This window comes from Boleophthalmus pectinirostris, unplaced genomic scaffold (genome assembly GCF_026225935.1).
Source record: "Boleophthalmus pectinirostris isolate CB_2022bp ecotype Guang Dong unplaced genomic scaffold, ASM2622593v1 HiC_scaffold_2826, whole genome shotgun sequence".
NCBI classification, from domain to species: Eukaryota; Metazoa; Chordata; class Actinopteri; order Gobiiformes; family Gobiidae; genus Boleophthalmus; species Boleophthalmus pectinirostris.
Window position 1 is genome coordinate 2,208,556 of NW_026571291.1, and position 24,309 is coordinate 2,232,864.

The 24,309-nt window shown below is 41.5% G+C and overlaps 1 protein-coding gene across 1 annotated transcript; it reads left to right on the top strand.

Moving 5' to 3' along the window:
- Positions 1-303: 303 nt before the first annotated feature.
- On the top strand, positions 304-20,787 carry LOC110164436 (uncharacterized). The gene is made up of 15 exons (XM_020929469.2): positions 304-552; positions 1,063-1,123; positions 2,915-3,069; positions 3,148-3,212; positions 5,777-5,870; positions 5,948-6,217; positions 6,617-6,985; positions 8,645-8,896; positions 10,682-11,011; positions 12,497-12,603; positions 15,673-15,895; positions 16,902-17,039; positions 18,009-18,199; positions 19,478-19,720; positions 20,615-20,787. Exons 1-15 carry the CDS (start codon positions 483-485, stop codon positions 20,642-20,644), a joined length of 2,598 nt encoding a protein of 865 aa, XP_020785128.2. The 5' UTR covers positions 304-482; the 3' UTR covers positions 20,645-20,787.
- Positions 20,788-24,309: the final 3,522 nt, after the last annotated feature.

The following is a 24,309-nucleotide window of genomic DNA, read 5'->3' on the forward strand; positions in this document are numbered from 1 at the left end:
TTTGTTTTGCCAAAATACAAAAAAATCATGTTTGCAAATGACCATATAGCAAAAAAATGCAGCTTCAGAAGTCCCTCAGATCATGACTGACACGAGAATGCACAATATTACTCACTCTTTTCACAATTTTATTTATACCAAACATCCCAACCCGAGTCTGTCCCAGTATGGAATTTTGAAAATGTGGTCACTCTATATTAGCCCACAAATTCTGAACACAACCTATAAAAATCCACCTACCTGACAAACCCATAAAGTCCAGAGTTAGAACGTCCCAGGTGCAGTGAAGGCGGCGCACACCTGTCACACATTAGGACCATGTGACTGCAGCCAGGCCCCAAACACACAAGCGCGCGCACACACACACAGAGGCATGTTTGAATGGGAATAACAAGAAAACACTGAAACATTTAAGACAATCCTTATTCAGTATTGACCAAACAATCAATTTACTGTCAATTTAACGCCAAACCTGAGCAGAAATGTCCTTCAGCAGCACCGTTCCTGTTCTGTGCAGCTTCCTGGTGTTGCTTCTTCTTGGAATCTCTCTCGGTGAGTAGCGTGATGTTTAATTCTTAGTGTGAACCTGTGTAAAAAAGTGTAGACATTCTTTTCAATCTAGGCTGACCAGATTTTTCAAAATATAAAACTGGAACATGCCTTTTTTGTGGTGGTTTGTAATAATAAAACTGTGAAACGAGCGCGAAATTAAGGAAAACTGTTCTGCACTCAGCTCTAATGCTTTAAATAGAGGCATAAAATTGTCACGTGTTTCGGTAAAATACAGAAAAGCTGCTCAAAAACGACCAAAACGCAAAGAAAATGTGACTATACGGACTCATTTTTAAGCAGCTTTTCTGTATTTTATTGAAAAAAGTGACAATTTATGCCTCTATTTACTGTTGGCAGGGATCAAACTGGTCAAAAATAGCATCACATGGGACATTTTTGTGTATAAAACGGGGACAAATCAGTGGTTTTGTGTAAATCTGCTGGGACAGGGGACACAGTGCTCTGGGTAAACGGGGACGTCTGGTCACTCTATTTATATCTGTGTTTCAGGGCGCTGCAGTGACATTTCCTTCTCTCTGTGTTGGTTTAACAAGAATCATGGTTTGGAAAGGTATGTTCAAAATAAATCTTAAAAATAATTTCTTGTTTCGTTTCAAAAGTCACTCTCTTCTCGGTGTTTGAGAGAAGTCAGAACTCAGCCTAAATCTGCAGGGTTTGTGTGTTAAACATGTGTGAATGAAACAAAACACAACTCCAGCTCTGTTTGTGATGAGGAAACTACATTACCGTAAATTCCGGACTATAAGCCGCTACTTTTTTCTCACACTTTGAACCCTGCGGTGAATATATCGACCGATTCTTTGTTTGGCACATTGTCCATTCATATAAACGGTCTATGGTTTGGTAACACAACGGATACATGCAGCCTGAGAGCAGAAAACGGCGCTGTCTGTGCGATTTACACATGGATCTAGGTTTAAAGGTGCCACACGAGCTCGCGATATTGTCAGCGCACTCAAAATAGTTTATCGGAGTGTGGATAAAATAAGTTATGATGCTAAATGAACATTAGTGAGGGGGATACGTCTTACCCGTGTGTGTAAATGACGAGAAGAAACGTCTCAAACTTCAGTAGCTGCACATCCACTCACACCTGATCCATACACCTGTCCCCGCCCCCGAGAGACTCTGAAATCTGCTGAAATCCTCCAAAACACTGACATGATAAAGACAGAACAGAGACTCTTTCTGCAGGAGACATGAGCAGTAGAGCGCGGGGAGAGACGGGGATGATGATGCGCTGAGGAAGATGCTCGTTTGATTGTGTTGTGTGACAGCTTTTAAGTTAAAGTCAATTGATGTGATTCTGGAAGAAGGAAAACAGCACGTGAACTTGACGTCAGTGAGTGGATGTTCTCTCGTCGGTGTTGGTTCATCCTCTTGTGAAGTAGCTGTTTAGTTTCTCCAATGTAGCGTTCACTGCAGTCTTCACTGTACTGAAGAAGCAGCTTGGATGAGCTGCGAAACATCTTCAACCAAACCAACTTTTGTCCAGTCGACAAACTTAATTTTCTCCTCGCCGTGGATTCTACCTGGACGACTGAGGGATTCTTCACACAAAGCCCAGAGTCACTGTGAACGCGACAAACAAAGTCCCACTGACCCACCCAACTGTTGTTTCCTTTAAAGTCCGGTGCAGTTTATCTGTGAAAAAAGTTTGAAAGTAGACCATTCTATGACCGTGCGCCTTATAATCCAGAGCACCTAATGGTGCATAAAATATGGTATCTGCCCGCCTAAGGTTTCCCCTCCTCGCCCAACGTAGTCAAAAGAAACCCAATCTGGCATCACTGGATGCTTTAAAAAAAAGTAAACCCTTTTATTACCTCCGCCAAGGAGGTTATGTTTTTGCCGGCGTCTGTTTGTTTGTTTGTTTGTTTGTCTGTTAGCAACATAGCTCAAAAAGTTATGGACCGATTTTTGATGAAATTTTCAGGATTTGTTGGAAATGTGAAAAGGAAGAACTGATTTCATTTTGGGGGTGATCCGGAAGAAATTGTGGATTCTGGATCACTTTGAAATTTTAGTTAACATTGTGGTAAATGGGGCCAAAAATTTTGTTTCTCAATATCTCGGTTAATTATTGACCAAACCCCATGAAATTTGACTCAGGGATGGACAATCGGATCCTCTTTCATATTGCAAATTGAAAGATACAAGACAAATATTTATGGAAAACACAATTAATATGAGGGGGACTGTAGTCCTTGGCGGAGGTCTGCGCTCTCTGAGTGCTTTTCTAGTTGCAAAATGGTTTCGTTCATAGATTTCACTTTGTTCACGATATGTTTCTGTATTTTGACGTTGTTCATTCGTTGACTCGTGACGTCTTGTGTTGCAGTCAGCGTTATAATATCTGGCTGAACGGGACGGCGGTGGGCTCCATACAGAGAGCAGAGAAAGTGACCTCGCTCACGGTGTACGCGGACATAGAAAACAAACTCACCCTTCAGTATGAACGCTCCACCGTCACCTGGGTCTTCACTCTCAACCAGCGTGAGTAATGCAGGAAAACGACGATATTCTGCATGATTCTAGTCTAATGATTCACACAGACTTTTCTTTTTGTTATAGGCACAAGACGCACCAAAGTCAAAGGCACGGTGAAGCCGACAGATCAGCCGACCAACGCGACTCTGGTAATGTTTAGTTTAGTTTTAATGTGAAGAGATGATGTGCAAAGATTAGGGATGGGCATGATTAGTCGATTAATCGATAATTGATCATTAAGAATTTCATCAATTACATTCATTTTAATCGACAAACTGAATGCAGGTTGATGTGTGTATCGTGACCAAACAGGTGTGTACATGTGTCTATGCATCAGAAGGAGCGAGACACAAACAGTGGGTCAGTCTGTAACGAACCGAAGCACAAATGTGTATTTAACGATGATTTGTACAAGAAATTCCACTCTTTCCGTTCCGGTTGGGACAAGTGTGAGTCCATGTGCACAGTGGATAAAGCAGCACATATGTTTCGATGTTCGGTGGGAAAAAGTTTTTCCAGGTGAGAGTCGCGCAATGTGGATGACGAGGCCCCGCCCCCCTCCCCCCGTACGCTGTCCTGGTTTTGACAAACGCAAATATGGTCACACTAACCTGTATTCACCTGAGTCATGTCTTTTAATCTGACAGAAATTGAATCACATCAGCGACACAAGAGCTGGAGTTTTATCTTCGCTTAGTTTATGCAAATTATCCATGCGTTTTTAAGTTTTGTTTCTGTGAGAGTTGAACAAAACTGAATTAAACACATTATAATGTCAAACGGGCTGATGTGGCTCTAGAGTCGTTATGGTTTATATGTCGTAAAGTAGAATTTATTTATGCAGATTATTAGTGTAGATAGTAAAAATGATGATCATTTTAATATAAAAACGTTAATGATTAATCGATAATCGATCGTTAATTCCTCCTACGATCGATTAAGAAAATTTCATCGAATTTCATCCCTAGCAAAGATATTAAAATCTGTTCATGTTCCAATGGGGCTGGACAAACACTTTTTTGTGTTTGTCCAGATTCTGATAAACTGAACTGAACTCTCGATCTCATGGAAATCTGTAACCCACTTATTTTTAGTCAAATCAACAATCAAATAAAAAAAAATAACCCACAAATTAAAAAAAAAAAAAAAAAGTAATAGGAATTTTGTATGAATTTCACCTGGACTTTTTTTTGCCTCATTTACAAGTTCCTAAATCTTATGTTTAGTGAAATCTGCTTTAGCTTTGACATGGGGAATTGTCCATGTCTAAGGCCAACCCCAGGGACTTCAGTTTTACCAGTTCTTATATTTACCCCCCAAAAATGTAAGGAGAATTTGAAATCTGACTTTCCTCTGTGTAGAGCTTGTTCACTCTTAAAATGGGAGTGGATCAGATGCAGAGGTCAAAACACCAGAGCCTCAGCTTCACAACGAGTCCAACCATTTGTCTGTGTTCCAAAGAGTTCAGAAACAGAAACAGTTTGAATTGAGTCATCTTGGTCAAGCATTTTAGGAAAAATATGCCAAAACAATAAGCGGTTAAAGGGATAGCCTGGAATTTTGGACATAGGACCTCATTTCCTCGTGATCCAGAGTGTTGGAGACGTGTGGAGACACTTTTTAAAAATATTCCATCCAGTCCTTGTATTTGCAGAGGTCACTGGTGTTAGACTAGTGCAGGTCAATGGTCATAATTATCCTGCCACTAAAAACAGTCTTACCCACTCCACAAAACACCCGAAGAAAATCTATTATTACACCAGACTGTCCATGTGAATGTCATGACAATAGAATAATGTTTGAAATGAAACTAATCTTGCATCGCATGAATCGTCACGTGTTGAGGGACTATTTTCTCACCAGCAGCGGAACTGTCGAGCTTTCTACCAGGAAGTACAACTCGCTGCTGCTGCTCAGTAGCCAGACTGGCGCCACCTAGTGCCTCCGCTTAATTTAATTTCTCTCCAGCGACTAGGTCAATAATCAGAATACACTAGACGGTTTGCAAGAACCCCGGAAGTTGTAGACCGTGCATCGGCCACCGGTCAGCGAAGAGCTGTGAAGCCCTGACATCAAACTCAAGACGTCTGTTTGTGTCCCTTTTGTTGAACAGCACAACAGTAAACAAAGCGTCGAGATGGATGTAGATGAAGACATTCTGTGATGGCAACGATTCCCGAGATCGAGGATTTAAAGCCGGAACAAAGAGAATGTTTGGTGAATTTTATCAAGGGGAAAGACGTTATTGTCCTTCTTCCTACGGATTTGGGAAAAGCTTAATATACAAGTTAGTCATGACCAAATAGCAGTGATTGGTTAAATTTAAAATGTACCTGCCCACCGTCGAGCGAACGAATCCTAATGCTGCGAGGTCAGATGGTTTCCACAGAGTGAAACTGACTGATGAAATAGACTAACTGTTCAGACATAAATCCTTCAAATGCAAGGTTGGTTTTACTTTTTAAATTATTCTAACACATAGATTTACATCGACAGTCTGGTGTAATAATAGATTTCCTGTGTGAAGATGTGGGTCTGGTCACTGAAGAATCTTATGAATAAGCGAGATTGACAGGTGGATTAGCCAATCAGGTTCATGTTAATTTCTGGCAGAAGGAGTGAGGACCAGACTAATGTCCCTCTGTGTAAAAATACATAAAGATCTGGTCAGGCAAACAAAAGCAGGATAATAAATGTGCTTATTTCTTTTCAGGGTTTGCTGCAGAGGCTCAGTCGGTCTGAGGTGTTCGCCTGTGAAAACAGTACTCTGTTCTTCCACCAGGGGGGTGGCTTCTTTCTGGCCACTGGTGAGAAACTTTCAGTTGTACCATGATCAGATCAGATCATGATTACTGTGTTAACATTATCGTTCTCTCCTGACCAGGTTACACCACCCGTCTGCCGGTGAAGCTGGAGTCCAGGAGTAGCTCCATGCTGCGTCTGTCCTGGAAGACCCCTCTGCCGCCTCCTGCCCCGGCCAAGGCTCACGCTGTGGGGCTGTACAGGTCTGAGCTGGCCTCCTTCATCCTCCAGCGCCGGGAGACCACCAGAGACCCCCACCACCGGTTCACAGCACTGGACTCCTGCTCAGTGTATGTGCCCTGTGTGGAGATCTCAGGAACCCACTCGCTCACCTGTCTGTCCACTATCACAGGTAACTGCAGTGACAAAACTCAAGACAAAATACAAACAGTCACATTTTTATACAGTGTTTTTGCTCAAAGCACTTTATATCCAGGAACCACTCACTCGTTCATACACCGGTGTACACGGGCGGCAGTAGCTCAGTTGGTAGAGTCAGAAGCGGTGCTTCCTTTAGGCAAAAGTAGGCGGTCACTTAGGTCTACTGACATAGACACAAAACCTTAATCACAGTCAGTTGGCGAGCCCATTGTCGGAAACTACACCAGAAGTTGTCATCGCGTGTTTCCAAACGTCTTCCCGGTTTGTGACGTAAGCGTGAGTAGAGTCAATAACATCAAGCAGGTAGTCGACTGTTCACTAGAAAAGTTAAACAGTGTAGCTTTAACTTAACAGCTTTTGTCTCCTCCAGACCCGGACGAGCCCAGAGACCTGCAGGTGTCCTCGGTGAACAGCAGCAGTCTGTATGTGTCCTGGGACTGTCCCCCGAACAGGAAGTACTCCGCCTTCCTCCTCACCGTGTACCGCCACCGCCCCACCCTCGCCACCATCGCCCCGTCCCCGGCCCTTCCCCTCTCCACCCTCTCCACCCTCTCCACCCTCCCCACCCTCTCCACCCTCCCCCCTGTGGAGCGGGAGACACTCTTGGTCACGGATCCTCTGGAGTGGACCTTCGCGGACCTGCCCCCCTGCTCGCGCCTCAGTTTCGGGGTGCAGACGGTGTGCGTGAGCGGAGCCGAGACGCGGTACAGCCCCGAGATCAGCCACAAGGGCAACTCCGGTGAGGAACCAAGAGAACAATTTACCTGCAGGATTTAATGCTGGTGTTCCTGACTCTTCTCTTGTAAATAATAATAAGAGCTTTTAAACTAACGAAGTAGTATTTTCTACTGTGTCCATTGTCCTTCTAAGATGATTCTTTAGCAGATAACAGTGATGTAGAAGTTTGTAGCAGATGATGAGATATTTGTGAGGTCATGTGCGTACATTTTAGAGTTCTTTTTACACGGTGACTCATTATAAAACAAGTTTAACTGAAGATGAAGCCGAGTAAGTTCCTTTTGAAAAGTTTCTCAGAGTTTGTTGCAGCGTCTTCACTCATGCCGCTCAAGCCGACATCTTCAGGTGTGGCCCTGTCCTGCCGCTTCCCCAGTTTAGACAAATGTGAACTAAACAAAATGTGAACTAAAACCTGTTAAATTAATACTATAGAGTTTGGAAAATATCGAAATAAATTTATATTTTTGTTTATTAAAATAAAATGGCAAATATTGGTAGGGACTATTTTGTCTTCCCCAAATATTGGTTGTGACACGTCCCCACCGTCCCTATGCAAAACTACGCCCTTGCAAATTACCACCCCACCTCTCTGCTTGTCCTGTGTGAATGCGCGGCACACACAGTAACAAAGTCCTTAAACAACTCTATTTTACTGACACTGACTGAGACTGAAAGAGAAAAGAACACGGAAAGAAAAGAGAGGGATAGAAAAGGCACAATTATAACAAACACTGAGATGCAGATTCGCACGGGTCTAGTATTATCACCGGACGTCTGTTTGCCGAAATATAGTAGGTCATTTGTGTCAGAATTTTTACTTTGTCGCATTCACATGGGATTAAGATCTCAGAAATCCTCCACAATTATTACAAATCACGAAAGGCCCACAGGTCAAACTAATCCCGTGTGAAAAGGGCTTAACAGTGCTTTTTCAGACACTCAAATCACTGTTTAAATTTGGTGCATTATTCATTCACTTCACACTTAATGGTGGTGAGCTGTTACTGTAGCCACAGCTGCCCTGGGACAGACCGGGAGAAGTGAGGCTGCCAATCTAGATCCATCCAACATTCACACAACAGTTTTCACTAAAGCCGCTGTGTCCTCACTAGGGCTGGTATCATTAAGATGTTGCCGATACAATACATACCTCGATATACAGGCCACGATACGATACACATATAGATACAGTGAGGTTTTGATTTGATACGATATATTTCAATTCGATTCCATATGGTTCAATAAAAAATAAAGGCTAAATCATGGCTGTGACACTAAAAGTCTTTGTTAAACCACTTCTTGTGCAAAGTTCATATGAAACACAAAAAGTTTAATCATCAAAACAGTGAAAATGTCAAATGTGTCGCATAAACGAGTTTCTTTCCTCTAAACAAGCAACAAAACTGTAACTCTGTAACAAAATTATTTAATAAAGTATACCAAAAAATACTCTTGGCGATGTATCAAAACAGCAGCCCACGATATCGATACTATATCATCACATTAAACGATACGATATATCGATATTTGTGCGCACCCCTATTCACAACAGAATTATTTTGACCTCAAGACCCATTTAGTGCAAATACATGGTAGAAATTGGTTGCAGAGACTTTAACATTTTGAACACTTTCTTCCTCTGTTTCCTTCTCTTGTGCAGATCAGTCGGACATCTTGAACCTGGCTCAGTCCTCCTCTGGTCCGGACTGGGTCTCCGTGCAGTGGGAGGTGGGGCGGCTCTCGTCGGTGTCACGGTTCAGAGTGTCGCTTGACGGAGTGAAGCAGGGGAACACCTTAAAAACCAACTTCACTGTGAGGGGTCTGCAGCCCTGTCATACCTACTCCCTGACTGTGGAGGCGCTGTGTGGAGAGGGGATGGTCATGGACACTCAGACGGTACAGGTGCACACAGGTACGCGTCACGATATTCTAAAGGTGGAAAAGGTTAAATGACTGGTCGATAAACAGCTTTTTGTGGAAGGGTTATTCTTTTGAAAATGCCATGTGATCAACAGTGGTGGATGAAATGTAATACATTAAAGAATTCTGTTCACCTGCATTACAGGCACCTATGCTGTAAAATATTTTAACACGTGTTATAGGCCTTGAGCCTACTCTTTCATTTTGCACTAGCAACATTTTTTTTCTCTTTTTTCACATTGACGTGGATGATAAAGACTTATTTTATTTTTTTTATTTTTTTCATTTTGCACTAGCAACATTTTTTTCTCTCGTGTTTTTTTTTTTTTTTTCTTCTGTTATTTTATATCTTGGGCCATCACAAGTTGATAAGAACCAACCCCAACTCGGCCCTGTTTGGTCTCAGGGCCTAAAAAACGTTATTGGTGATTATGCAACTGTAAATATTAAGGTACGACAACTGCATAAATAGTCAAAATAACGCTAAAATTTTGCATGCCGTATCCTGACACATGGGGGAAACTAGCAGATAAATATTCTGGGGCTTGTTGCCTTTCTACTGTCAAATATCAACTTCAACATCCCCCAAAAGACACAAAAATGTCTGTCCGCCTGACAAATTGTCATCGAAAGTGATCATTTTCAAGCATTTTATTACATATAGTACCTTAATATTTACAGTTACATAATTTATTTTGCCAATAACCTTTCCTAAATAGTGTGTTTTAGGCCCTGAGACCAAACGGGCCGAGTTGGGAGTGGTCCCTATCAACTTGTGATGGCCCAGGATATATAATAACAGGAAATAATAGTGAAAAAAGGGTAGCAAAAAAACATCCTGAGGAGTGCACTCCTGATCTATTATAGTTGTTTCACCATTTACTCACCTGTAGCTGTAACTGGAATCATTGGTGCATGTTTGTGTAATCTATAATCGCTTATTTTCAAGACGCCGTATTGTGAAGCCTAGTTCCCCTCACCTCGTCTTTGTTGAGTGTTCTCTGGTCAAAGCTGTCACACTGTCAGACAGCTGTAATGTAGACGCCTCTAGTGGTGATATGTGAGAATACAACGGGAGCGGGTCGGCCACTTGAATTACAGATGGTGACTTTAAATAACCAAATATAATTTTACTGTAACTCTGACCTCAGACAGGACCTACCGTATTTTACCGGGCTATTAGTCACTCTGGATTATAAGGCGCACTGTCATTAAATGGTCTATTTTCAAACTTTTTTCACAAATAAACCGCATGGGCCAGTGGTTTTGTTTGTTTGTTCGTTCACGGTGACTCTGGGCTTTGTTCAGTTGTGGCGTGTAGGGAGGGTGTGTCTGGGACCAACGGATTGTCGGCGTGTTCGCAGTGACTCAGTTGTTCAGTCGTGTCTAGAAGCGGCACATTGCGCTCGCGTTTTCGGTTCGTTCCTCCGTTCCGTTCCTCGTCGGCGTGGAGTGATGAGTGTGTCTGTGGGTGTGTTTCGCTGTGCGGTCGCTGTCTGCTCCGTGTGTGTTTGTGTGTTCTGTGGGTGGTGCGGCTTTGTAGTTTACTGAAGTCATGCTGGGACACCCGAGTGGGTTCGTGTATAGGGCGCTCTGGATTGTGTCGTTTTTTGATGGGGTTGGAGGCTTAAGAGCGCGTCTAATAGCCTGGAAAATACGGTAATTGTCACAAACTAAACTCTGTATTTTCATCATAATATTTCTGAAGTTAAGGCAAACAGACCATGAAAAGATGTCGCCCCCCTTAACCTCCTCACCTGTGTCCTGTGTCCTGCAGTCCCTCGCGGCGTCTCCGGGCTCCAGTTTCTGCCTGACGAGTCCATCGTTACTTGGAACCCAGGCTCAGAGGGACCAGACCCGGGCATGTTCTTCATGTTTGAACTGTCCCGGGCCGATGGAGGACAGGTGCTGTGGTCCGGCAGGGCGTGGGAGCCGCACGTGCTCCTGCTCGCTCTGCAGGCGGGGCTCACGTACCGCCTGTCTGTGTGGGAGCACTGTGAGGGTCTGGGCTCCTCTGACAGAACGACTCTGGAGTTTCAACCTGAAATATCCTCAGAGCTGCAGCCCAGGGCACGAGGAGGGAGACCCCACGCCAAGAAACCACAAGGTGAGTCACAAGAGATGGAAAAGTAAAATGTATTTAGTCACAAAATACTGAATTTCTGTATTAAAATCATATCCTGTGATCCAATCAAAGTGCTGAATACTCTGAAAACTTTCCCTGCATCTTAGTTTTAAAAACGTACAATCACATCAGACTCTGTGTCTCCAGATCCTCCTCCTGCAAACAGAGACACATCAGAGTTTGTCTCAGTCTGTTTATGTTCAGGCCTCATGTGAAGCTCCGAACCTCCAGAATTCCCTCCCTGAGCTGCAGAGGCTGCACTAGCACTGACTCAGGATCAGTCCAGGTGCTGGGGTTTTGGTAAAGACTGTTCAGGACCATTTTAGGTTTAAACACACTGAATTTCACCATTTAAAGTGGCAAACCCAATGAGTCGTGTGAGGCTCATTCTGCTTTCTGACTGGAGAATCTTGACATTTACAACAACATGACCATCACGTCCAATATTTTTGTAATTAAGAATAAATCAGCTGTTCTGCCCCAGTGGATAAAAAATATTTCTCTTTTGAATTGATCTGTTTTGTCTATTTTAGCCGCCATATTGTTCTAGACTTTTCAGATGTTCTTGCCAGTGTTTAATTTTTGTAAACTGTCTTTTGGTCCCATTAAAATATCTGTCTGTAAGTATTGTAATGTTCTAACATGTTAACTCACTCTGTGGGGCACTTTAAATTAGTTTTCACAGTTTGAAATTCCAGATAACATATAAGATGCTAATAACGTTAGCATGTCTATGGAAATTTCCATTCATGTTAGCATGATGCTAATCGATTATTGAATAGTAATTTTTATGAAGTTCAGCTTATGTTATTGTTATACATATATTGAATTATTAAGTTGTTCTACATTGTTTTATGTAGCTCTACTTATTCTAGGTCTGTTTAAATGTGAAAACATTATTGTAATATGCATTTATTTTTTGTATGTAACAGTTTTACAATCATCTCTTCAGTAAATGCCCAAAACAGCAAAAAGCTTCATAAGTGTTTACTGGAGAAACTCTTCGCTCTCTGCAAAACTAGTTCCTAAACATTAGTGGAAACAGAATATCAGCAAAGCAATTATCAGTAAAAGCTTATCTCGTATCTGGGGACACAGATGGGCAATGTTTATGAAATTAAAATTAAAATCTTACAGTGTACAAATCCTTTAAGTTGCATTATATTATAGTGTTAAAAAATTGTGTAGTGACATAATTAAAACAGCTTTTTGTTGTGCATTTATTTATCACTGAAAAAAAATCTCACACCTGAACACACCACAAGAGATGTATTTTCTCTTTTTCTCACTATTCCCTACCGTCAAGCACTGCAATTTATTCCTTTCATTTTGGAAACTAAAATTTGTGTTCTTTTTTCCAACAAAATGAAAGTACTGAAATATTTACTTAAATGTGATGAGTCCAGAGGCTCAGATTGGCAGCCGCTCTTCCTAAACCTGCCCCTCTTTGGTTTCTTTTTGTTGTAGAGCCTAAAAACATGGTGAGTCTGGTGGTGCCCTGGACTCTCCCTGAAGATCTGCAGGACGACACCTCAGAATCTTGGACTCAGATGGCCTCAATCCTCCAACACAGGGTGATCAAATACAACAAAATACAAGACAAATACTACCGCTTTAGCTTCTACTACATTCTTAACATTTCGGCTGGGGGTCCCGTCACCTGCTTGTTTCTGTGGAGACGTCATTGCTCTGCTTAGAATGTTCCACAGTGTGACATTAAACAGGTCTACTTTACTTTTACTCAATTACAGGTGGTTTTACAGCTCAAAAATCCCTAGAAAAAGATAAGATAAGATAAGATAATCCTTTATTGTCTCCCATGGGAGAAATTGTCTTGGGACAGGGGTAACATGTTTTATCAAAAACAGGACAACACAACACAAAGCAGCACATAAACAAACACCATAAAACAAAGTAAATATGAGACCAAGTGTGACCACGAGTGATGCACCAACACGACCCTTAAATTATCCTTAACAGGCAAGTCCTGCATTCTTCTGTTCTATTAATGATTGCACATTCCCTAAGCCTATGTGCAGTTTTAGTTATAATTATTGCACATTCCTAAGCCTATGTGCAGTTTTGATTGCACATTCCCCAAGCCTATGTCAGTTTAGTTATAATTATTGCACATTCCCTTAGCCTATGTGCAGATTTAATTATAAAAACAGACATTCTGACTGAGCGGGGTCGCCTCTCCACAGATCTGACCTGTAACTTGGTCTGGTTTGGTCTCCGTGAAGCTAGAAATGATAAAAAATGTTAATGCCATACTGTGAAACATTCCAGATGAAGCAATAACATCTCCATGTAGAAAAACATTTGACAAACTCTCCACCAGAAAAGTTACTCAATGCACATTTAATGAACATGAAATTGCAGTGGGCTCTATTCCCTGATTATTATTATTTTTTTTTTGTAAGTTAATGATCAAAAATACATAATTTATACTTTGACATTGATTATTTAAAAACATGAAAATCAAAATTTCATTGTAAACAGTTTGCAGTGGTCCAAAGTTACTCTTCACTGACCTTCTGCATTCAGAGCTTCCTAATTATTCATAGAGATGAGTTTATAAAAGCTTTTCACAATTTTCAGAGACCAGAGTGGAGATTTGTGACTGCAAAGCCAACAATAAATCGCTTTGGTTAACTGGGTAGGCTTTTATGGTTACAGTTCATCTATTCTGTACCCCGACATGGCGATTTCTAGAGCCCATTTTCACATTTTGCAACTAACGTATTAGATCAGGGGTCACCAAACTTTTTTCTCTGGCACATTTTGGCTCCTGACTATGATGGGGGTCGGGGTCAGGTTGGGGCTGTATAACAGAATTGTTTGACCCTGACAACACAGATTATATTCTTTGAAAAGTGCCACACTTTCTTTACACATCAGATAAACTGCACGGTCCTTACGCTGAACAAAAAAATAATCGTAAACTTCTTAGGTTCTTTTAAAGACAATGCAGTAAAGTGTATTTACCTTGTTACATGTTTCTGCTGCTAGCTGCAAGCCATCTTCAGAACCTAAGAAGTTTAAGTATATAAGAAGACAAAATGAACATCATTGGCTTAAAAAAATAATCGGTCGTCCACTGTTCTTTGAAAACTCTGTGCACTCTGTCAGCTTTTCGTACTAGAGAACTCTGTGCGTGCGTCGACTGTCACTGTTCTATCTCCAGCTTGTCAGGTGATGAAAAATTCAGTGGCAGAAATACATTATATACCGTAATTTTCAGGCTATTAGACGCGCTCTTAAGCCTCTAACCGCATCAAAAAACTAACGTGCGCCCCGTAATCCAGAGCTCCCCATACACGAATCTACTCGGGTGTCCCAGTACGACTTTAGTAAACTACAAAGCCGCACCACCCGCAGAACACGCAAACACACACGGAGCAGACAGCGACCGCACAGCGAAACACACCCACAGACACACTCATCACTCCACGCCGACGAGGAACGGAACGGAGGAACGAACCGAAAAAGCGAGCGCAATGTGCCGCTTCTAGACACGACTGAACAACTGAGTCACTGCGAACACGCCGACAATCCGTTGGTCCCAGACAGCACCCTCCCTACACGCCACAACTGAACAAAGCCCAGAGTCACCGTGAACGAACAAACAAACAAAACCACTCACCCATCACACTGTTGTGTTTCATTTAAAGTCCCACGCAGTTTATTTGTGGAAAAGTTAGAAAATAGACCATTTAATGACAGTGCGTTTTATAATCCAGAGCGACTAATAGCCTGGAAAATACGGTAATAATTTTAAATATAAATACTTTATATACATTTTTAATTGAAAAATAAAATCAACAAAATACAAGATGCAGATGTGTTATTTTTTGCCAAAAAGTAATAAAAAAAAAAAATTCTATGACAACTTTTAAACAAGACCCCGAGGTATTTGAACTCCTCCGCATGAGGCAGGGACTTCTTATTCCAGTCAAGAACCACGACCTCGGACTTGGAAGAGCTGATCCTCATCCCAGCCGCTTCACACTCACCTGGGGGGGGCTGGTCAAAGGGGCGTGGAGGGGGCGGAGTCGGGCCTTAGTTTAATAACCCCTGTATTAAAGGTCCAATATTACGGTTTCTGATTCTAAATTAAAATGCTGTTTAGTCATGAAAACATACTTGGAGTTGTTTTGTTTCATTCACACATGCTTAACAGAAAACACTCTGTCCCACCTTGTGATGTCATATGGTGATACAGGAAGTCTTCCACTGTATTTTCCACACACCTTCACTAGAATCATCTGGAAATTTTCAGCCTCGGAATATCCAGTCTCTATTAAACAAAAGGTAAAAGGAGCCGTTAACTAAACTACTGCTTCATGACAAGGTGGAACATGTAGACAGACTAATAATAAAGAAAACACGACTCCAGGTCTGTTTTTGAGGAGTTAACAACATTATAACATGACTAAAAGCACAAGAGTCAATGTTGCATAATATAGGATCTATAAGGTAGACAAGCCTTCTTCAGTTTGGGGTAATTTTCCAAGCTCCTTCTCAGATAAGCTTCCCTTTTGCCCTTATGCCTGTGTGTCTGTGTGTCTGTGTGTCTGTGTGTCTGTGTGTGTGTGTGTGTGTGTGTGTGTGTGTGTGTGTGTGTGTGTGTGTGTTTGTAGATGGAGGATCTGTTCAGAAGCTTGAATCCTGCCGCTCAGGTGGAGCTGCTCAGCGTTGACCCAGCGAAGGCGCCGGAGAGCACAGAGTTCCTGTTTCTGACCCTGAAGAAGCCCCTCGGAGACAAAGGCCTCCCAGAGCCGCTGTGGCTTCAGGACACTCTGCCCTTCCTCCAGTCGCTCTCATACAACATCAGCGTCCAGGACGGGGCCATACACTGGACAGGTACAGGCGCCATGAGTCAATATAATAACAAATAGAAAAAATATAAATGGTACTAATACATTCTAAATAAGTAGCAAAAACAGCAAGAGACTGGTGTTAAATAAGGCATAATTATATAAATGTATGTGTACAAGTAAAGTTAAATACAGAAAAATTGTAATATACTGTAAATACTAGAGGTGTAATGGTACATGTATTTGTGCTGAACTGTTTCAGTACGGGACGTTTGGTTTGGTGCAGGTCTGTGCACGAGTGAGTTTGCGTAATTTGTGTGTTTACGTTTCACCAGTGGCAGCTCGGCTCTTTAATATTCACAAGGAAACTTGTCCGTGATTGGAGTGGCAGTGTTTCCCGCAGCGCTTTATAGTTAAGGCAGCCGCCTTGTCCCTCCGAACCACGTGAATCCTCGCAAAACTATGCCCATCGCGCCCCTTTCCTCACTTTTGCCTTTTGCCAGCACAGAATCTCCAGAACCTCTGTCCCTAATGAAAGTGTATTTTCACCCACTGGGGACGTTGTAACTGCAGCAGATCTGCACTTACTGCAGACGATGTGGACGAGTTGTTTTTTCTCCCCAAAAATATGAAGGTTGAGTAAAACTTCATGCTGGAATTGTTAGTGCTGTGCTTTTTGAAAAGTTTTATTTACTGTTTACAAGGAATTTATTTTTTATAATATTTCAAACATTTGTTGCTTATTTGAGAATGTTATTTCACTTATTAGTTTTACCAAGCAGCACTTAGCATTTATTTTATTTTCCTGTTTGTATAACGTTAAAACAAATTGTTGGTTTCATAAAGACCCAAATAAACAACAAGCAAATGGTTCTGCATTTTGTTTCCATACTTTTCATACCAAAAATGGACAGAATCGTGACCTCAAAACCGAAGTACTGATCCATGATTTCTGTGTATCATTACACCCCAGATAAATACAGTATATCACAGTTATGTAGAAGATGTCGTGATCATGTTGTGATCATGTGTTGTGTGTGTGTTTTTGTCAGGTGCAGACGAGTGCCTGTACAGCCCCTGTCCCCACAGCTCCATCTGTCTGAACACTCTGGGCTCCTTCAGGTGTCTGTGCACAGACGGACACTACGACGTCAGCACCTTCCTGAGGAGACCTTCCCCCGTCTGCCACGGTACACGGGGTTTATATTCAACATTTTAAACATTTCCATCTGGCATTTATTCACTGCAGGAGTTTCTGTTGCACAAAAATACATGAATTACTTTTCATGAAGAGGGACGACTCACCACAGATCTGACCTGTAATGTGCTTACTACTGTTACTTCTGTCAGTTCTGTTACTACTACTACTACTACTACTACTACTACTACTACTACTACTACTACTACTAACTACTGTTATTACTGTCAGTACTGTTACTACTACTGTTAATACTGTTACTGCTACTACTACTGTTAATACTACTGCTGTTACTACTACTACTACTACTACTGTTACTGCTACTACTACTACTGTTACTACTACTACTACTACTGTTACTACTACTACTACTACTGTTACTACTACTACTACTACTACTGTTACTACTACTACTACTACTGTTAATACTACTACTACTACTACTACTACTGTTAAATACTACTACTACTACTACTACTACTACTGTTAATACTACTACTACTACTACTACTACTACTGTTAATACTACTACTACTACTACTACTACTACTGTTAATACTACTTACTACTACTACTACTACTACTACTGTTAATACTACTACTACTACTACTACTACTGTTAATACTACTGCTACTCCTCCCTCATGAATTTCAATCTGTACTGTGGAACATTCTAGACAAAGCATTTCCATGGAGACAAGCAGGTGTCGGACACTTCACTAGAAATGTTACGCAGTGCACCTTTTAAATAAAGTCTACATTTGGAGAATATACTTTACTCTGAAGCATTTAGTTTTTGATAAAGTCTGGAAATGGTTTATGGGCTTAAAAATTTGATCTGAAATTGAATGTAAAATATGAATACATTTGTTTGGGTTTGTGAGAAATACAGACAAGTTTAAGATTTCAAAAACAATGTCTTCAGTGGTTTTACAGAGTTGTGTTTTTGTTCTGTTGTCAGATAAAGGCATGTTCAGTCGCTGTCTGGACAAACAGCTGATGGGAGGAATCTCCAAGCTGTACCTCCGCTCTCAGCTGCAGGGGGCGCTGCAGGTCTCTCTGAACCAGGGCCAGTGTGAAGTGAACCAGACTCAAGACTTTTATTATTTTAAAACACCGAGAGAACAGAGCCAGTGTGGGACCAGGAGACGGGTCAGTCACTACTACTACTACTACTACTACTACTACTACTACTACTACTACTACTACTACTACTACTACTACTACTACTACTACTACTACTACTGCTACTATTACTACACAAGACTTTGACTACTTTAAAACCCCGAGAGACCAGAGGAAGTGTGAGACCAGGAGACGGGTCAGTCACTGCTGCTGCTGCTACTACTACTACTACTACTGCTGCTAGTACTTTTACTACTGTTAGTGCTGTTACTGCTGCTACTAGTACTACTGCTACTACTATTACCATTACTACTAGTACTACTGCTATTACTACTACTGCTCCTACTGTTATAGCTGCTGCTACTAGTACTACTGTTACTACTGCTACTACTGCTGCTACTACTACTTACTGCTACAACTACTACTACTACTAATACTACTACTACTGCCACTACTATTGCTACTATTACTACTGCTACTGTTACTACTACTTACTGCTACTACCTCTACTGCTGCTACTACTACTACTATTACTGCTGCTACTACTGCTGTTACTGTTACTGCTACTGTTATCACTACTCTTACTACTACTACTACTACTACTCTTACTACTACTACTTTACTTGTACAAATATCCAACATGGACAGTCCTGGACCTGTTTTAGGTCTGGTTTTGTTCAGACTGGGTTAGTTCCCGGGCTTAGACCTGGTTTAGTCCTGAAACAGTTTTGATTTGTTTATAGTTTAATCCTTTCCTTGTGGTGCAGCTAAAAATTATAATTACGGTTCATTGACGTCAGTTGAACATTTAAATGGGAATCGACATCGTTATGTCATTCAAAGCTACAATATTCAACGTAAAACAAATCTGAAAGTTAGAGCAGCTGAAAACAATGAATTAGAATATTTTGTTAGTTTCAGTTTAGTTTGGGTTTGGGTTTCCCCTTCCTTTGCTCCCTGCACTAAGTCAGCCCCCCTTCAGAGCGCTGTCATAACACAAATCAGCATTCATCCTGCTTATGAAACTACTGCACATCGCAGCAGGTTTGTGAAGTTGTAGTGTAGAGTTTTTGTATATTTATGGAGAACTGTGTGTGGGAGCGTGGGTGGTGTAGGCTTGTGTAAGAAGAGTTTGAATAGGGCCCAAGAGAGATCGCTAGATTGCTCAAACATGCACGGATGTCTCTAAAACCACTTCAAATATGGATTTTTTGATGAGGGAACATTGTTATAACATGGAAAGGTTCAACTTTATTCCACTTTATTCTGACTTGTGGAAATATAAATCCCTCCTTGTTTGTGCAGGTGAATGAGACTCACATCGAGCTCCAGAACCTGCTGACGGTGAGCGGAGGAGGGAGAGGGAGAGGAAGAGGAGGAGGAAGAGGAAGAGGAGTAGGAAAAGAAGGAAAAGAGGGAAAAGAGGGAAGAGGAGGAGGAGGAGGAAGGAGGAGGAGAAGGAGGAGGGGCAAAGGTCCGACTGGTGTGGAAGTGTCTGTATCCACGGCATTATCTGCGCACGGCTCAGATCGGAGTGGACCGGGACAGGTGAGGAGCTGAACACATTTCTTACTCACATCACCAACATTCCATGAGAGTGTGACGCTAACCGGAGGCCCTGCTGTGTCTCAAGGTCTGTCGGTCAAGTTAGTCTTTCATCTGAGCTTTGTTTTAACACGATCCGACCAGAAAGAGCTGATTTAGTTGGAACTTCAACAGATGAGCTGATCTTTGCTGTTAAACAGGTCTCTCTCAAATAACGTACAGCAGTTAGACATCAGGACTGTAATGTTAATATTATGGCTCTAGAATAAAAACTGGATAAGCCTCTCCTCCTCTTTCCCGGCTCCAGACAGACTAGTGGCTGCTCCAGGTACTGCAGCTCCTGGGGGCTTGTGGGAAGCACAATGTGTTTTTTGGGAATTCAAACTCATCCAGCTTTCACAAAGGTCAGATTTTGTAGGGATTCTTTTCTATTTTCACAACATGAACTTTTCAAATTCTCAAAGAGCTTAAAAGTGATCTTCGTCAGACTTGGCCTTTTTAGAGACTTCTACATAAATGGCTACAGGAGGAGCTGGAGGCCTGTGGCCATAACAGAGACATTTACAGACAGTGAACAGGCTTTTCAGATTCACAGGAGAGACATTTCAGTTTGTAGCCTTGGTAGTAGAGCTTTAAACAACTTGGAGCCGTGCGTTCTGCAGTTGAAAATCAAACACCTAAACAAGACCATGAATGCTCGTATTTATCGCAGGCTCCTGAAAATGTGCTGTTTAAATCCATTTTGTTTTTTTGTTGAGTGTTCAGACTATGTAAAAACTTGCTACATTAAAAGCCATATCTTTTGTTTTATACCATATTATTTGGTGGTGAAAAGTTTGAGACCCACATTTTAAATATTAATTTAATAACATATTTGTCTCCTCTGTCTCTCCGTAGCCCCTTGTCCTTCCCTGTGGTGGTGTATAACTCCTCTCTGGAGCTGCCTCTCTCCATGAGTCTGTTCAAGGACCAGTCTTTCGTCTCCGTTTACTCTGACGCAGTGACGGTCACTCCAGACGACACTCTGCACTTCCAGGTTTCACTGCAGACTTCAGACCCCATCCTCCGCGATCTGAGAATACAGGTATGACCGTTCACTTACATTTATTTAACGAACAAATATTAGCCGTTATTTGTATTGCAATTGGTCTTTAAATTCAATTCATCTTTATTCTGGAGTCATGGACAAGGACAGTGACAATACAAAACTGTAAACATTTATGGTTGTAAAAGGCAGTGATACCAGTGTTTCCACATATTGGACTGAGTCTCATATTTGTGAGTGACATTATTATTTCATTGTCTGATTTGTTCAGTCTGCAGATAAAACTGTACATTAACATTCTTCGTAGAGCTTGCAGAGTGTTTAAGCAGACCTATTCTGTAAAATCTACTTTTCAGAGCTTGTAAACATGGTACGGTTGTTTCCCCTTATCTTTTACTCTCTCAAAAACATATCCAGAGTTGTTTTGTTTCATTCACACATTCACACATTTTAATAATCCTGTTTTTTTTAGTCTGTCTACAGCTCCAAAGCTCAAAATGCTCTGTTCCACTTTATGATTGATTGAAATGTTAGTTTTCAAGTGAACAAGAGATCTGCAATTCCAGGTCTGAAATGATGGAAATGATTCTAGTGTGGAGGAGTGTGTGTGTGGAGTTTAAAAACACAGTGAAACACTTCCTGTATTACCACGTTACATGCGTTTTCAGTTTGAGAGAAGAAACCAGCCTAAATGTGCCGGGTTTGTGTGTCAAACGTGTGTGAATGAAACAAAACGCAACTCCAGGTCTGTCTGTGATGAGGAAACTTTACACCATGTTCTGATCTAGGTTATAATCTGTGTCCTTTAAAAAATAAATAATAATAATAATAATAATAATAAAAATAATAAAAATAAAAATAATAAAAAATAATAATAATAATAATAATAATAATAATAATAATAATAAAAAAATAATAATAATAATAATAATAATAAAATAAAATAAATAATAATAAAATAATAATAAAATAATAATAATAAAAATAAAAATAATGTGTTTGTGATGTTTGCTCGTTCAGGTGGACTCATGTTGGGCCACAGAAAGTCCAGACCCTGAGGACCAGGTGCAGGGCGTGTTTCTACAGGACGGGTCAGTTTCTATAGCAACAAAATTATCTGCTGAGTTTTTTTTTTTTTTTTTCAACATCTTCATAGATAAAAGCATTTGACGGTCTTTTCCTTCAAACTCTCCCTCTCTTTTCCTCAGTTGTCCGATGGATGAAACGTTCTCCTGGCTCTCTAAGAACGGAGCGGACTGGCGCTCTAGATTCTCCATCCAGATGTTCCAGCTGCCTCTAGGGCGCCCCCTGTACTTCCACTGCAGAGCTGCCGTCTGTGCACCTCAGGAAAACTGCTACAAGGTAAAAACAGCTCAAGTTGACGTTCTCAACCCGGGCCCACCGCACCTTCGACTGTGGTGTTGCCAGGGATCGAGCAGTTTGTGAGGAAAAGTTTAAAAACATGTTGAACAGGAATTACAGGAGAATTTGCTTGATTTTGGATGTGATTTCTTCTCCGAGATCGAGGAGGCGTGACCCGACTTTGTGTCTTTGCGGGCGATTTTGAAGCCGCTGCTCCTCGTGTGTGTGTGTGTGTGTGGTGGTGTCAGTGTCACTCTGAGCTGCTCTGTCAAATCAGAACCACCAAACCTCGGCAACGATCCGATAACAGACGATAAAACAGAGCGTCAGGGGCAGAGGAGCGACTGACACAGAGACACACAAGATACAAACTCAGGAAATAGCGATAATAATGAGAAGACTTTATTCCTCGCCTCTCGTGAAGTTTTAAATTTAAACTGCAGCATTTATCCGCATTATTTATAGAATTCGTCCTCTGCAAATAATGACACCCAGTCCACAAAACTACAATATGAATCCAGTTTGAAGCGTTCTTATCTGAAGGTTGGCAGCTGTCATTGTGTCATTGGGCAAGACACTTAACCCCCCTCACCTGTTTGCGTACACTGGTGTATGAATGTGTGTGTGACTGGGTGAGTAGGTCCTTGATGTAAAGCACTTTGAGCCTTAGGCTGTGTTCAGACTGCAGCCTGAAGTGACCCAAATCTGATTTTTTTTTTTTCTCTATGTTCCTGTATCTGATCTTTTAATGAGTCTGAACGACACAGATTCGATTTTTTTCAAATGTGACCCAGGACACTTGGATATGTGCTCCTGAAACTGATACATATCTGATCTTTTGACATGTGACTTCAGTCTGAACGGCCAAAGTGCATTCATCCACCTACACGTTATCAACAAGACACAAACGTCACTATTCTGCGCTGAAGTAGAGAAAATTGTTAATGAACTCCGTGTGACTGAAGTGAAGCACATCACCACTCACCACTCTTGGCTCCGTCTCCACATCCACACGTTCCTTTCAACGGACGTCGCTGCCGCTGTCCCACAAAACACCACGACCAAAAACCTCGTCCTTCTCCTTCTCAATCTCCTCCTTAAAACAAGTAAGTTGTTCATGTTCTGGCTCCGGTACGAGAGGAACTTTAAAATCTCCAGGTGCTCGATGCTGCGTCCATGTTTGGACAACTTCTGTAAACACAGAGACGCTCGCTGCGGTTGACGTCGTCGTGTCTCCAGTGTCACATGCGGGACACTTTCAGGCCTTTTACCGTTCATACTGGAGTCACATACAAGACACATTTAATTGTAAATGTGAACGACCTCGCAAAAACATTGGATTTCACAAAAAAATCGAAATTGAGCGTTAAACCCTGCAGTCTGAACGTAGACTAAGAGTCTCAAGGTGAGTGGTTTTACTGTAGACAGGAAACAGTTGACACAATCACACTCAGTTTTATATCCTGTGGTCCGTAAGCAGATCCCGCTGTAGTCTTTCAGATCGGAGAGTTAAAATCTCATAAGATTCTTCTCGTGTCCGTGGTGTGAGCTTAAAAATCGTTTGACCTTAAAATCCTGTAGTGTGTGGCGGCCTTAAGTTTGTCCTTTCCTTTCCTGCTCACAAATGCACAAATTGGTGACAGTAGCTCAGTTGGTAGATAATGTGTCCACCGATCTGAAGGTCGGTGGCTGTTGTTGTGTCCTCCGGCAAGACACTTAAACCCCCTCCCCCCTGTCTGCGTACACTGGTGCATGAATGTGTGTGTGACTGGGTGAGTAGGATCTTGACGTAAAGCTGTTAGTTCTGCTTTAGTCCTGGTTTAGACCTAGTTTAGACCTGGTTTTAGACCTGGTTTAGTTTCTGGCAATGAGTGGAATTACCAAAAAAAAAGGAATAGCCCAAAATGTGAAAACATGAAAATACCTCTGTGTAATTCATGTATTTCAACCAAGTAACTGTAATCCCAATACCACTCACTGAAACAGTAACTGTAACTGAATACAGTTACTCATAATTTGTACTCTGATTATGTAACTCTGGTACATGTAATCTGTTACTCCCAACACTGGTAACAGCTTTACAGTGGCAAAACAACATCACTTTTTCGTGTGGTTCTCCAAGAAACAATTTTTATCCTTTGTAAACAACAAAAGTACTTTGCACTTCTGGTCGTTTGTGTGGAGT

Excerpts from the sequence above, each read along its gene's own strand:
- LOC110164436 (XM_020929469.2), top strand. The coding sequence starts at position 483 with ATGTCCTTCAGCAGCACCGTTCCTGTTCTGTGCAGCTTCCTGGTGTTG. Across the intron at positions 6,218-6,616 it reads CTGTCTGTCCACTATCACAG|ACCCGGACGAGCCCAGAGAC; the intron begins GTAACTGCAGTG and ends TGTCTCCTCCAG. Across the intron at positions 12,604-15,672 it reads CCTCAATCCTCCAACACAGG|ATGGAGGATCTGTTCAGAAG; the intron begins GTGATCAAATAC and ends GTGTGTTTGTAG.